We start from the raw sequence: 14560 nt of genomic DNA, 5'->3' as shown, positions 1-14560 counted from the left end.
AGACTAAAATTCGAGGATTCTGTCTCAACTTAAAAAAAAAATCATTCTTCTGTTTCTATTTGAAGAAGTAGACCACTAGAGAGTTTTTTCCCTTCAAACTACAATTCCTGGGCTTCCCTGGTGGCACAGTGGTTGGGGGTCCGCCTGCCGATGCAGGGGACGCGGGTTCGTGCCCCGGTCCAGGAGGATCCCACATGCCGCGGAGCAGCTGGGCCCGTGAGCCATGGCTGCTGAGCCTGCACGTCCGGAGCCTGTGCTCCGCAACAGGAGAGGCCACAACAGTGAGAGGCCCGCGTACCGCAAAAAAAAAGAAAAAAAAAAGAAAAAAAAACCCCTACAATTCCTGAAATTCAGCCATTTTCTCAGTTACATCAAGTACCAGAAATATAATTATACACTCTCAGGGGAGTACATTCTGAAAGTTGCATATGGGAAAACAAGGCATGGGCATGATCTTACCCAGTTTAGAGCGTCCCATGGACTGTGTCAGAGCCAAAGGGGTGAATTGCAAGGGAGGCAGGGAGAAGAAGGACTTTCTAAACTCTTCCAGAAAAAGTAGGAGACCAAGCGGATTTCTAATTAACCCATCAGCAGATCTGTGGTCCCTGAACTGCCCGCCACACAGGTTAGTTGGTCTAAGACCAACATGCCCTTGGGACAAGGACATGGATAAGCTGGAGAAGGGATTTACTCATTGTTTGAGTCGTGATGTTTATTGAGCACCTACTCTGGGAAAAGTTCACCAGGTTAGGTGGGAGGCAAGGAGGCTCACTATGAAGGTAGACAAAATATTGTCAACGTTCTCAGAAATCTTAATTCAAGATAAGAAGATTGCACGTGTGCATGAACATAACACAAGCAAGCAAATGACAAGTGTCATTAGAGCGGCCATGCAGAGTCATTGAACTCTGACGTCTCATGTCCCTGGAACCACCTCTTATTTGAGATGTCTGTTGTTCCCCAGATCCTGGCCTCATTTTGGATCCTAGGGCTCTTTCACTTGAAAGATTCAGTTTGAGGTTTTTGACCTTGAACCACACACCTGTTCCAACCATTATGAACTGGCATTAATTCCGTCACCAATCTGCCCCTCAGCACTTTACATTCACAAGGGATCCTCTTGTGTGGCGTGTGAAGTTTCCACCACCCTACATACTGCAGACTGGATCAAGCAGCACAAGGTGATACGTGGTATGCAGGTACAGATCCTGCTTGGGTATCACTCAGCAATACATTGTGCAGAAGTGAAAGAGTGACTTCCTCGGGTAATGTGGAGACAGTGGCTTAAGTGAGGTGATCCTGTCCCATGGGGAAAGCACACTGTACTCACGGAGTTTTAGGTACACACACTGAATAGCAGCCTAGAGCAGGTATATCAAATCCGGCTAACCTATGCTCTCTCCTGAATGGGTAGAGACACGAACTTGGGGAAAGTTTTGTATCAGGTGGAAGATGAAGATTAAAGCAAAGAGCCTCTTTCTAACACATTCAACTTCACCTGCTGCCTCGGGGGAGCATGTAGGCATGAGTGGAGATGAATTGTAGCGATCCCATTTTCATACTTTCTCCTATAAACCTTGCAATAGTCCTTTTACATCAGTATTTAATATCTCTAAATTAATCCTACAGGACCTGGAATGAGAAAGTATAATAAAAGAACTTCAGGGTTGATTTCTAGTACTGTGGTTCTAAATGTGGTGGAGGCGAGCATTTTCATTTTCATTCCCCCTAGGGGAAATGTGGCCATGCCTACAGACATTTCTGGTTGTCAGGACTTCAGAGGATACAAACTGGTGGGTAGAGGCTAGAGATGCTGCTAATCCTTCTATAATGCAGAGGATGGTCCCCACGACAAAGCCTAAAGTGTTAATAGTGCTGAAGTTTAGAAACTCCACCCTGAATGAGGAACAAAAGACCAGGACTCTAGGCCAGGTTACACTACTTATTTGGTACTATATGGGGCAAGTAACTTATAGTCTTTGCAATTCTACTTTTCCATCTTTAACACAGGAGTAATAACATCTGCTCTACTCACCTACTCAGGGTTGTTTATAAAATCAAGTGAAAAAATGTATGTGGTACACAAAGGCAAGGTGGCCCTTTTATTATTCAGCATTACAACTTCTTCATCATCAACATTCTCAGACTATTCTTTATACAGACACGAATTCAACTGACAAATATTTACATGGGACAGTAAATAGGACAGTTTTAATCTTATTCAAGAAACCTAAATGCCCACGGAAAGTCAAATAAGCTTGAGGTCCTCCACCGTCCAAACAAAGGGGAAAAAAAATCCTCTCTTGTCAGCTTTACCTTGTCAATGATCTACAGACACTGAATCAACCATGGGTCAGAAGATACTTACCGTGTGAATTTTCTTTTCATGATGGCAAGATCCAGGAGTCCTCAGCACACACTCAGGGCAGCACTGGTTGGCGGGTATTTGAAGCACTTCCCCCTGAGCATTTAAAAACAGCTCAGTGTAAAGTAGCAGCAACGAGCAGTCACATCAGAGTCACTAACTCTCATGAGTTTCCACGGGTGACAACAATAAACAGGATAAACAGAACACACTAACGAAAAGGATTCTCTCTGTCAAGATGAGCTTCTCTCAAAGATAACATGAACCCCCTTGTGACAGTAATTTCCTTGAAAACTGTCTACATCTTTTCACATGTAATGAAGTGAAGAATTGTAGTCACTAGAAATGCTCCATCTGAGTGTCACACCAGAAAAGCAGTAGGGGTGAGATAAGAGCTCTATTTCCCGAAAACAGAGAAGAGAAGACTTGCGCGGGCAGGGCCACAGAGCTGGCAGGTCTTCTAACAGCCTATAGATGCCTGATGGAGCCAGCTGGGGGGGAGCTAAAGTTCTAATGTTCACTTTGACCTGAGACACAGAGTAGCAAAGCACAAGGGGCAGGTGAGGGAAGGACAGAGCCGGGAGAGGCAACAGCATGGCTGTGGAGGTTGCACGTGTACTGTGGGGAGCTGGATAGGATTCCTGGGCTCCAATAAAGATCTACATTGTTTATCAGGGTTTCTATAATTGCAATTGTGTTTCCTATCAATACCTGACACTATCCAGGGAATGGGCCTCCACGTGATACCTTAGGATTTATTGGGAAGTTGTCACATGTTAACTAACCATCTATTTGCCACTGTGAAGGATCTGTTTATCCAAGATTATTAAAACTATGGCACATACATGTGTCTTTGGGACCCAATCCTTCTATTAGACCCTCTGACTCAACCTGCTCTTCCACTTAGCATTTCCTCAAGTCCAGAGATGTGGCAGAAGGGGTAATTAGTGATTTTGATCGAAAATGGTAGGAGATCCTGAATTAACCAGGAAATCATGACTTGTCCACAGAATAAAAGCCTACAAAGAATTCAGCTGGTAGATTCAAAAAATTATGTAAGTCATAATGTTTCTTTGTTATTTGGGGCTGCTTCCATTAAAAACAATTGTACCTACAAGAGAATGTTAATTGTACAGAACTACATCCTCAAGAGTGGGTGGGAAATGGGACTACTATTTCACAACTGTTAATCCACTAAACAGATAAATACATCAGTAACAGTGATCACCAAATTCTTATTTGCTTAATAAAGGATAAAACTTATATGATATGGGATTTTATAAAATGGTACATATGGTGCAACATTAATGACTGTTCACAAAAGTGCCCTCTGAACCCCGAGTAGAACCTACACTTGTCTAACTTCCACTAAGAGAGTAAATATAGAAAATACATTAACCTAATTATGACTAAGCATCCGGATAGAAAATGAGATAATCCAAGTGTTGTTTGTATTCTAATACGGAAGCAGGGAGCGAGGGAGAAGGGCAAGCAAAATTGAGGACTTCAAGAGATATTTTGTGCCCCCAAATTAGTTGTCTTTGATTCATATAAAAACTGGTCTTCAGATTTGGCCCTCAAAACGCATTTTATAGATATGATATTCTTTATTTGGGAGTGGATGTTCCCTATCTTGCATCTACCTATTGTACTTCTGTTGGAACATGATTTGGGGCTACAGGAGGAGCAAAGAATTCTGCATGTGGCACTTGGAGAAAGAAAGACAGGGAGTTCTTGCTACCTAACCATGTAACCTTGCATAGCCTTGTGAGCTGTGGGCTGCAGGGAACACATAAGCCTATTTCCCTGCAGGCTTTGCACTGGGAGCGTTAGGAAGTGGCCACTTGGGCAAGAGACATCAATGAAGATTGCTTGCCTAGGATCTAAACGAACCAACAATAACGATGATGATCATGTGATAATTACAGCTAAAACTGAGTACTTGGAATAGCCAGGTACTCTTCTAAGCGTACGTGTGTGTGCATGTATACATATACGTAGATATATGTCGTGTATATATATATAATCTCTCACAACAGCTTGATTAGGTAAACACTATTCCTATCTACATTGAAGTTTGCGGCCGAAACCCCACAATGTAATACAGTGCCCCTTTGCACGGCATTGTCCTCTTTGTATATATGTTATTCAGAGATCCTGAAGATTGGTTCTGACACGGCCGGGTTAGATAGTCAATGTTCTAAATGCCTCTGTTCTCTTCCTCTCAGTCGTTCTCTGTCTCTCTCTGACCTTATTTATCTAACTCTATAGCTAGCTATTCTATATGGATATAGGATATGAATACAGAATCTATTATATATGGTTAATAGGATGAACAGATAGATGATAGATAGATACAAATATCTAGCAGAACTACCATTGACACTTGGTTATTTCCAGTCAATCCATGAGCAAAACATACATCGTAAAAGGGCTTTTTAAATTTTTTTTAAAATGATAGGAACCCAAGTTACTATTAATAACAGTAATAATTTAGTTTAGGATACAATGGTGATTCATTCACTTGTGCCATGAGCTAATATAAGTGTACCCAGCAGGTGCAAATAACAACACATGTTCCTGAGATACACAAGGAAAGACATGGTGGAGTAGAAATTACACTGGCTCATGAGCCAGAGACTAAGGTTCTTGTTATGGCTGTGCCGCCACTGTCTAGCTCTGTATCTTTTTTTTTTTTTTTTTTTTGGCTGTGTTGGGTCTTCGTCGCTGCACGTGGGCCCTCCCCAGTTGCGGCGAGCGGGGGCCGCTCCTTGCCGCGGTGCGCAGGCCTCTCACCGCGGTGGCCTCCCCCGTTGCGGAGCACGGGCTCCAGGCGCGCAGGCCCCAGCAGCTGTGGCGCACGGGCTCAGCTGCTCTGCGGCATGTGAGATTCCCCCCGGACCGGGGCTCGAACCCGTGTCCCCTGCCTTGGCAGGTGGACTCCCAAGCACTGCACCACTAGGGAAGCCCCCCAGCTCTGTATCTTTGAGCAAGTGACTAAACAACTAAAAGTCTGTTTCTTTGTCTATAAAATGAGAAAGCCTGACTAAATCCATTTTAAAGGCCTCTTCCAGTTCTATCATTCTGTCGCTCTGTCTCCCCCATCCCCCATATCTTCAACTTCTCTCTCTCTTCTAGGTCAGCCCCCTTTCCCTCTCAAGGTGATCATGTCTCTTTCATAGCAATATCAAAAGCCAAAACAAAACCTTCTCCCTTCCCTTGTTTGGTTATTCTAAAAATATTGACTAAGCATCTTCAGCAGACAAATAAACAAGCATTTGCAGTCTGGTCAAGGGCTGTAAAAAGGGCAACACAAAGCACACAACAACACCCAAGAGGCTCGATGGCTGGGGATGGGAGGTTCAAAGACACTTCACGGATGTGGTGGTGTCTGCCTAACATCCCATTTCTTTCTTCCATTCTCAGTGAAGCTCCCTGGGAGGAGCCTATATACTTGGCCTTCCTTTGCCCACTTCCCATTCACTCCTCGAGCCTCTGCATACAGTCCCATCACTTCAATGACACCAACTTCAGTGTGGCCGCCAGTGGCCTACATGTTGCCAAATTCAATGGATCATATTAAATTCTCCTCCCACTTACTTCCTTACCTGGGATCAACACTGTTGATACAAACTCCTTCTGGAAACTCCCTCCTCTCCTGGCTACCACAACACTGCTCTCTTCTCTGATCATTTCTTACTCCTTATTTCTCTGACCATGTCTCCTTAATCTTCCTAAGTTCCCATTTTTTTATGTTCACCTCCCCTTAAATGACGGTGCTCCCCAAATTCCACCCTTGGTCTTGTGTTCTTTTCTCACACAATCTCTTTGGATGAGCTCATTAATTCAAAAGGTTTACACTACTGTCTCCCTGCTAATGATACCCACATTATATCTCCAACTCTGTCTTCTCCAGCTGCCTTTTGGACATATCCACCTGGCTCTTCCACGAACACTTCAAACTCAATGTGCCCCAAACTGAAATCATTGTTCTCCTCCCAGATAAGATGCTCTTCCTCATTCTCATATATTCTCAATATCAGTTCGTGGCTCAGCTAGCCAATGAGTCATCAAGCCATAAATATGTGAGTCACCTTTTCTTTTCCTTTCTCTCACCCTCGTACCTTCATTCAGTTCTGCTGATGTATCCCCTAAGTACTTACTGAGGCTGCCCTTCCTCTTGATCCCTACATGACCAGTGACCCGATTCAGGTACTCATCCTCTCATCTGGACTATTCCTACAGCCTCTGAACTGATCTCCTCATCTCCAATATTACACATTACCTTTGAAAAACCAGAAAGATCTTTCAAAAAGAAAAGCTGGCCATTCTACCCACATGCCTTCATTAGTATTCTATCACCTTAAAAATAAAATTCCAAGCTCCACAGTACAGCATACAAGGCTCTCCATAACCTTGAACTTACCAGTTCTCTAGCTTCATCTCTCATGTATTCATTCAGTCAGTCACAAGATAATTATTGAGTGCCTACCATGTATCAGGTGCAATTGTAGGTGCTGAGGATACACGGTGAATAAAAGAGATAGTAAACAAGAACTATCAGTAAAATATAGAGTATGTCAGACAGTAGTTAGTGCCAAGAAGAAAAATAAAGCATGGAAAATGAGTAGGAAATGTGTGGTAAGGGGTGGAGAATTGCAATTTCAAAAGAATGGCATTCGAGAAAGACTTAAAGGAAGTAAAGGGTCAAAATAGATAGACTAGATAGATAGATAATAGATAGATAGATAGACAGATAATTTCAATGGGAACAGCAGGGTGCAAAGGCCCTAATGGCAGAAGTATGCCTGGCACAAATCCAGGGAATAGCAAGCAGGCTTGGTGTCTGAAGCAGAGGGAGCGGGGAGACTAGTCAATTAATCAGAGGGTACAGCAGTACTTTGGAGTTACTCAAAGTGAGAAGAGAAGCCATCAAGAGCTATTGGGGGGGTTTAAGGAGAGAAGCAACATGATGACTTAAATTTTAATAGGATCACCCTGGCTGCTATATCAAGATTACAGTGAAAAAGGCAAGGACAGAAAGAGTGAAACAAGTTAAGAGGCTACAGGGAGAATGCAGGCAAAAATAAATAAATAAATAAAAGATAATAGGGCTTCCCTGGTGGCGCAGTGGTTGAGAGTCCGCCTGCCGATGCAGGGGACACGGGTTCGTGCCCCGGTCCGGGAAGATCCCACATGCCGCGGAGCGGCTGGGCCCGTGAGCCATGGCCGCTGAGCCTGCGCATCCAGAGCCTGTGCTCCGCAATGGGAGAGGCCACAACAGTGAGAGGCCCGCATACCGCAAAAAAAAAAAAAAAAGATAATAGGCTGAACCAGAGTAAAAGCAGAGAAGTTGCATCTGCAGTGTATTGTTTCATGAAGGAAAAGCTGGAGGATTTGCTAATGTACTGGATGTGGGATGTGGGAGAAAGTGGGGAGGATGATACTAAGTTTACTGGCCTGAGCGACTGGGAGAAGGGAGTTTTCATTTACTGAGAAAAATCAGAAGAACAAATTAGGAATGGACAAAATCACACTTGGTATAGAACAAGGGTCAGAAACTTTTTCTATAAAGGGCCAGATGGTAAATATTTTAGCCTTTGGGGGCCACATATGGTCTACATCACAACTACACAACTCTGTCATTGTACCACAAAAGCAGCTGTAGACAATAAATAAGTGAGTGTGCCTGTGTTTCAATAAAACTTTATTTATGGATACTGAAACTTGATTTCATACAATTTTCACATCATAAAATACTGTTCTCTGCTGTTTTTTTCCAACTACTGAAAAATGTAAAAACCATTCTTTGTTCACAAGTCATGCAAAAACAGGTAGAGGCCACATTTAGTCTGCTGACCCCTGGTATAGAACACATTTAGCTTTCAGCAATACCGCCTATGTCTTCTAACATTTAATTCAGTGCTTCTTCCATGATGCCATAATTATTCACGTGGAGTGGAGGAGGGCATGTCTTCATGGTCCTTACAAAACCAGCCCAGATTTACTCAGCAAGCAAAACAGAGATCTTTTAGGAGTGGTTACTCCAGAAATAGCCTGACGACATACAGCGAAATATTATCAAATTTACCAACATTTGACGTACATGCAGCTTCTCAGAAATATACCCATGCAGAAATTGAGAAATACCCTTAAAGGTATACAGAACCTTCACTCCCATGTTAGAAACAAACAGAAACTTCTTAGCATTAGACGGCATAAAGACTCAAGATTATTTATTATGGGGTGGGGAGAGATAAAACTAGAAAAATAAACTGTGCTTGTGAAATTGACAGAAAGCTTTTTAAAGAAAATAATTGGTCTTCTCCAGGGGGTTTCAAATGTTCAAATTTGAAGCTTAAGCCTTTTTTTGTAAGTAGATTCACTTTAAAAAGAAAAGAGTCAGCACGTGGAAAAACAAAATTCTAACAGAATAGATGTGTAGTCAAAAAAATGAAAAAGTTTAACAAAGGAAAAGGAAGAACTATCCCTCACACGTTTGGTTAAATACCAGGAGATTTCTTGAGTCAAACCCTATCCTATGATCCTAGGTAGCCCAACAACAGCATGATGATACAATCAGTTGCACAACAAATAATGTCTTTAGAAAATCATCTTTGAGAAGTCAATTCTGACTTTCAGTGAGTTCAATGGCTTGTAAAATGTTGTGGTTAGTATCAGTAGCTGTGGCATCTGTCAGACCCAGGGAAGATCTCTGGGCAACAGTTTATTAACTGCATAATCCTATTAGGTTGCCTAAAATCTCCAGGCTTCACTTTCCTCATCTGTAAAGTAGGGATAAAGATACCTACCCCACATAATATTAAATGGGATAACACTATAAAACCTTTAAGTTTTGGGCTTCCCTGGTGGCACAGTGGTTGAGAATCTGCCTGCTAATGCAGGGGACACAGGTTCGAGCCCTGGTCTGGGAGGATCCCACATGCCACGGAGCAACTAGGCCTGTGAGCCACAACTAACGAGCCTGCGCGTCTGGAACTCGTGCTCCGCAGCAAGAGAGGCCGCGATAGTGAGAGGCCCGCGCACTGCGATGAAGAGTGGTCCCCGCTTGCCACAACTACAGAAAGTCCTCGCACAGAAACAAAGACCCAACACAGCAAAAATAAATCAATTAATTAATAAACTCCTATCCCCAACATCTTCTTTAAAAAAAATTTAAAAAAAAAACCTTTAAGTTTTAACCTTGAGTGCCCCTGGTCCAGAGTAAATGCCCAATAAACAGGAATTAAGATATTCTTAGATACAATATGTTAAAATTCTCTCCTATATTTCCTAAACCTTGCAATTAGAGATTGGGATAAATGTCAAAACCAGATGACCGAAAAAATGCAAACACCCTACCATTCCCTGACTTTACATTTAGAAAACAGTTAGGATACCATACCTTCTCAAAGGCACACTGAGGGTTTCTGCAAACAGCAGGTTTGCAGATAATGATATCACCATGGCAACGGCAGTTCTGGCATGAATCAGGCTTCCAAACGGTGGCATCCTGCAAAGAAGAATAAGCTCTGAGTTAAAAACTGATCAGTCAAGGTACGAGCACAAAAACTTGGTACCATCAACAGTGCTACACCCTGAACAATTAAAAGGCAAAGGAAAGTCACGGATACACACGGTGCTTGCTGGGCATTGATTAAACCCGGAGAGGCAATACAGTCTAATCCATGTCACCACAGTCAAACCACGTAGCCAAAGACAAGGGCATGCAGCAGGGAGCTGTCAATACCCAGAGAAAAACAATCGATTGGACTGAAACCTCAGGAGGACAAGCTGCTCTCAGACTTGAGGTTTCTCTTTGCTGTTAACGAGCAGACACCATTGGAGCATGTTCACAGGAAAATGACACTTAGACTAGCACTAACCAGCATCCTACGAGCAGCTTGTGCCACTAGATACTATCAGCACCTCACACTTCACTTCCCAGTTCTTTGCTACTACATCCACCAATGCTCATCTATTCCATGGCTCACCTTTACCTCTGATGGGATAAAGCACAGACCCCATCGTCTGGCGCTCGCCTCTCTCCCTGGCCTCGGGAAATCTCACAGTTCTGAGACTTTCATCCACTCTAGTTGGTCAAGCCATTGGACAGCCCCAGCCTCCCTTATCTGACCTCACAGCTTACCCTCTACCTGGATCCCTGCTTCTCCGTGACTCCCCCAAAGAGAGCTTACAAAGCAATACACTTCTTTCAAGCCTCAACCTCAAGAACAAATCACTTCCTAACCCTTAATCCTGCACACTGAACCCTCCACTCAGGTACGGCTCCTCATGGCTTCTCAGTGACCCTACTGTGTCCTGCATACACTGCCACGCTTCACTGCACTCATCTACATTCCTGTTATCCTGGCTGGACCAGACTGTGAGCGCCCAAAGCAGGCACCGTCCTGGGCCCAGCACACTGTAGGTCCTCTAAACCAAGAGCTCACAGTTCACAAGTCGCTTAGTGAAGGCTTTGTCCTCCTTTCTATACTTCCTCATCCTCTGGTCCTCAAACAATTGACGTGCTACTCAAATACTTTGGGGAGGAGTAAGGGAAGTTTCTAAACTCTTGATAGAGTCATCACAATATTAGCACTCAACCTGAACTGGGATGAGCTAGGAAAAGGATGGATGCTAGCAACGGATGTTTTCACACAAAGGCAGACAACAAATGGGACGGTTAATTTCAAGGGTCAACTTGGCTAGGCTATGGTACCCAGCTGTTTGGTCCAGATTTACATGGATCGTGCACGACATTCTCAAGGAAAAATGAAGTCATCCTTTTGTGCTGAGAAATGGTAAATGTATAAGCTTTTAGAGAATGTGCTTAAAACCCAAAGTCATTTAAGAAATATAGGGGACAAGGGGAAGATGGCGGAAGGGGAAGATGGCGGAAGAGTAAGACATGGAGATCCCCTTCCTCCCCACAGATACACCAGAAATACATCTACACGTGGAACAACTCCTACAGAACACCTACTGAACGCTGGCAGAAGACCTCAGACTTCCCAAAAGGCAAGAAACCCCCCACGTACCTGGGTAGGGCAAAAGAAAAAAGAATAAACAGAGACAAAAGGATAGGGATGGGACCTGCACCAGTGGGAGGGAGCTGTGAAGCAGGAAAGGTTTCCACACACTAGAAGCCCCTTCCAAGGCGGAGACTGCAGGTAGTGGAGGGCGGGAGCATTGGAGCCACGGAGGAGAGCGCAGCAACAGGGGTGCGGAGGGCAAAGTGGGGAGATACCCGCACAGAGGCTCAGTGCCGACCGGCACTCACCAGCCCGAGAGGCTTGTCTGCTCACCCGCCGGGGCGGGCGGGGCTGCGAGCTGAGGCTCGGGCTTCAGTTGGAGCGCCAAGGAGAGGACTGGGGTTGGCGGCGTGAACATCGCCTGCAGGGGGTTAGTGCACCGCGGCTAGCCGGGAGGGAGTCCCGGAAAAGGTCTATAGCAGCCGAAGAGGCAAGAGACTTTTCCTTCCATCTTTGTTTCCTGGTGCAGGAGGAGAGGGGATTAAGAGCGCTGCTTAACAGAGCTCCAGAGACAGGCGCGAGCCGCGGCTATAAGCACGGACCCCAGAGACGGACATGAGACGCTAAGGCTGCTGCTGCCACGCCAAGAAGCCTGTGTGCGAGCACAGCTCACTATCCACACCCCCTTCCGGGGAGCCTGTGCAGCCCACCACTGCCAGGTTCCCGGGATCCAGGGAAAGCTTCCCCGGGAGAACGCACGGCGGGCCTCAGGCTGCTGCAACGTCACGCCGGCCTCTGCCGCTGCAGGCTCGCCCTGCACTCTGTACCCCTCCCTCCCGCCGGCTTGAGTGAGGCAGAGTCCCCGAAGCAGCTGCTCCTTTAACCCCGTCCTGTCTGAGCGAAGAACAGACGCCCTCCGACGACCTACACGCACAGATGGGGCCAAATCCAAAGCTGAACCCCGGGAGCTGTGTGAAAAAAGAAGAGAAAGGGAAATCTCTCCCAGCATCCTCAGGAGCAGTGGATTAAATCTCCACAATCAACTTGATGCACCCTGCATCTGTGGAATACCTCAATAGACAACCAATCATCCCAAATCGAGGAGGTGGACTTTGAGAGAAAGAGTTATGATTTTTTCCCCTTTTCCTCTTTTTGTGAGTGTGTATGTGTATGCTTCTGTGTGAGATTTTGTCTGTACAGCTTTGCTTCCACCATTTGTCCTAGGGTTCTATCCGTCCGTTTTTTCTTTTTCTTTAAAAAAATTTTCTTTCTTAATAATTATTTTTTATTTTAATAACTTTATTTTATCTTTATTTATTTTATCTTTTTTCTTTCCTTCCTCCCTCCCTCCCTCCTTTCTTCCTTTCCTTCTTTTCTTTCTTTCTTTCTCTCTCTCTCTTTCTCTTTCTTTCTACTTTTTCTCCCTTTTATTCTGAGCCGTGTGGATGAAAGGCTCTTGGTGCTCCAGCCAGGAGTCAGTGCTGTGCCTCTGAGATGGGAGAGCCAACTTCAGGACACTGGTCCACAAGAGACCTCCCAGCTCCACATAATATCAAACGGTGAAAATCTCCCAGAGATCTCCAACTCAACACAGGCACCGAGCTTCACTCAATGACCAGCAAGCTACAGTGCTGGACACCCTATGCCAAATAACTAGCAAGACATGAACACAACCCCATCCATTAGCAGAGAGGCTGCCTAAAATCATAATAAGTCCACAGATACCCCAAAACACACCACCAGACGTGGACATGCCCACCAGAAAGACAAGATCCCGCCTCATCCACCAGAACACAGGCACTAGTCCCCTCTACCAGGAAGCCTACACAACCCACTGAACCAACTATAGCCACTGGGGACAGACACCAAAAACAACGGGAACTACGAACCTGCAGCCTGCAAAAAGGAGACCCCATACACAGTAAGATAAGCAAAATGAGAAGACAGAAAAACATAGCAGATGAAGAAGCAAGATAAAAAAGCACCAGATCTAAAAAATGAAGAGGAAATAGGCAGTCTACCTGAAAAAGAATTCAGAGTAATGATAGTAAAGATGATCCAAAATCTTGGAAATAGAATAGACAAAATACAAGAAACATTTAACAAGGACCTAGAAGAATTAAAGATGAAACAAGCAACGATGAAGAACACAATAAATGAAATTAAATATACGCTAGATGGGATCAATAGCAGAAAAACTGAGGCAGAAGAATGGATAAGTGACCTGGAAGATAAAATAGTGGGAATAACTATTGCAGAGCAGAATAAAGAAAAACGAACAAAAAGAACTGAGGACAGTCTCAGAGACCTCTGGGACAACATTAAACGCATCAACATTCAAATTATAGGGGTTCCAGAAGAAGAAGAGAAAAAGAAAGGGAATGAGAAAATATAGGAAGAGATTATAGTTGAAAACTTCCCTAATATGGGAAAGGAAATAGTTAATCAAGTCCAGGAAGCACAGAGAGTCCCATACAGGATAAATCCAAGGAGAAATACGCCAAGACACATATTAATCAAACTGTCAAAAATTAAATACAAAGAAAACATATTAAAAGCAGCAAGGGAAAAACAACAAATAACACACAAGGGAATCCCCATAAGGTTAACAGCTGATCTTTCAGCAGAAACTCTGCAAGTCAATAGGGACTGACAAGACATAATTAAAGTGATGAAGGAGAAAAACCTGAACCAAGATTACTCTACCCAGCAAGGATCTCATTCAGATTTGATGGAGAAACTGAAACCTTTACAGACAAGCAAAAGCTGAGAGAGTTCAGCACCACCAAACCAGCTTTACAACAACTGCTAAAGGAACTTCTCTGGGCAAGAAACACAAGAAAAGGAAAAGACCTACAATAATGAACCCAAAACAATTTAGAAAATGGTAATAGGAACATACATATCGATAATTACCTTTAATGTAAATGGACTAAATGCTCCCACCAAAAGACACAGATTGGCTGAATGGATACAAAAACAAGACCCATATATATGCTGTCTACAAGAGACCCACTTCAGACCTAGAGACACACACAGACTGAAAGTAAGGGGATGGAAAAAGATATTTCATGCAAATGGAAACCAAAAGAAAGCTGGAGTAACAATTCTCATATCAGACAAAATAGACTTTAAAATAAAGACTATTACAAGAGACAAAGAAGGACACTACATAATGATCAAGGAATCGATCCAAGAAGAAGATATAACAATTGGAAAT

At 43.9% G+C, this 14560-nt stretch overlaps 1 protein-coding gene across 1 annotated transcript in view; it reads right to left on the bottom strand.

Annotated features, from left to right (window-relative positions):
* Positions 1 to 14560, bottom strand: part of FRAS1 (Fraser extracellular matrix complex subunit 1) — a 460552-nt gene that overhangs the window by 274328 nt on the left and 171664 nt on the right. Inside the window, exons 3-4 of the mRNA XM_079919788.1 lie at positions 9771 to 9878; positions 2369 to 2461 (exon numbers count right to left, since the gene is read on the bottom strand). Coding sequence (XP_079775914.1) covers positions 2369 to 2461; positions 9771 to 9878 — 201 coding nt within the window. The remainder of the gene's footprint in view (positions 1 to 2368; positions 2462 to 9770; positions 9879 to 14560) is intronic.

This window comes from Stenella coeruleoalba (genome assembly GCF_951394435.1).
Source record: "Stenella coeruleoalba genome assembly, chromosome: 4".
In the NCBI taxonomy this organism is placed as follows: Eukaryota; Metazoa; Chordata; class Mammalia; order Artiodactyla; family Delphinidae; genus Stenella; species Stenella coeruleoalba.
This window is presented reverse-complemented; position numbering and strand designations above follow the sequence as displayed.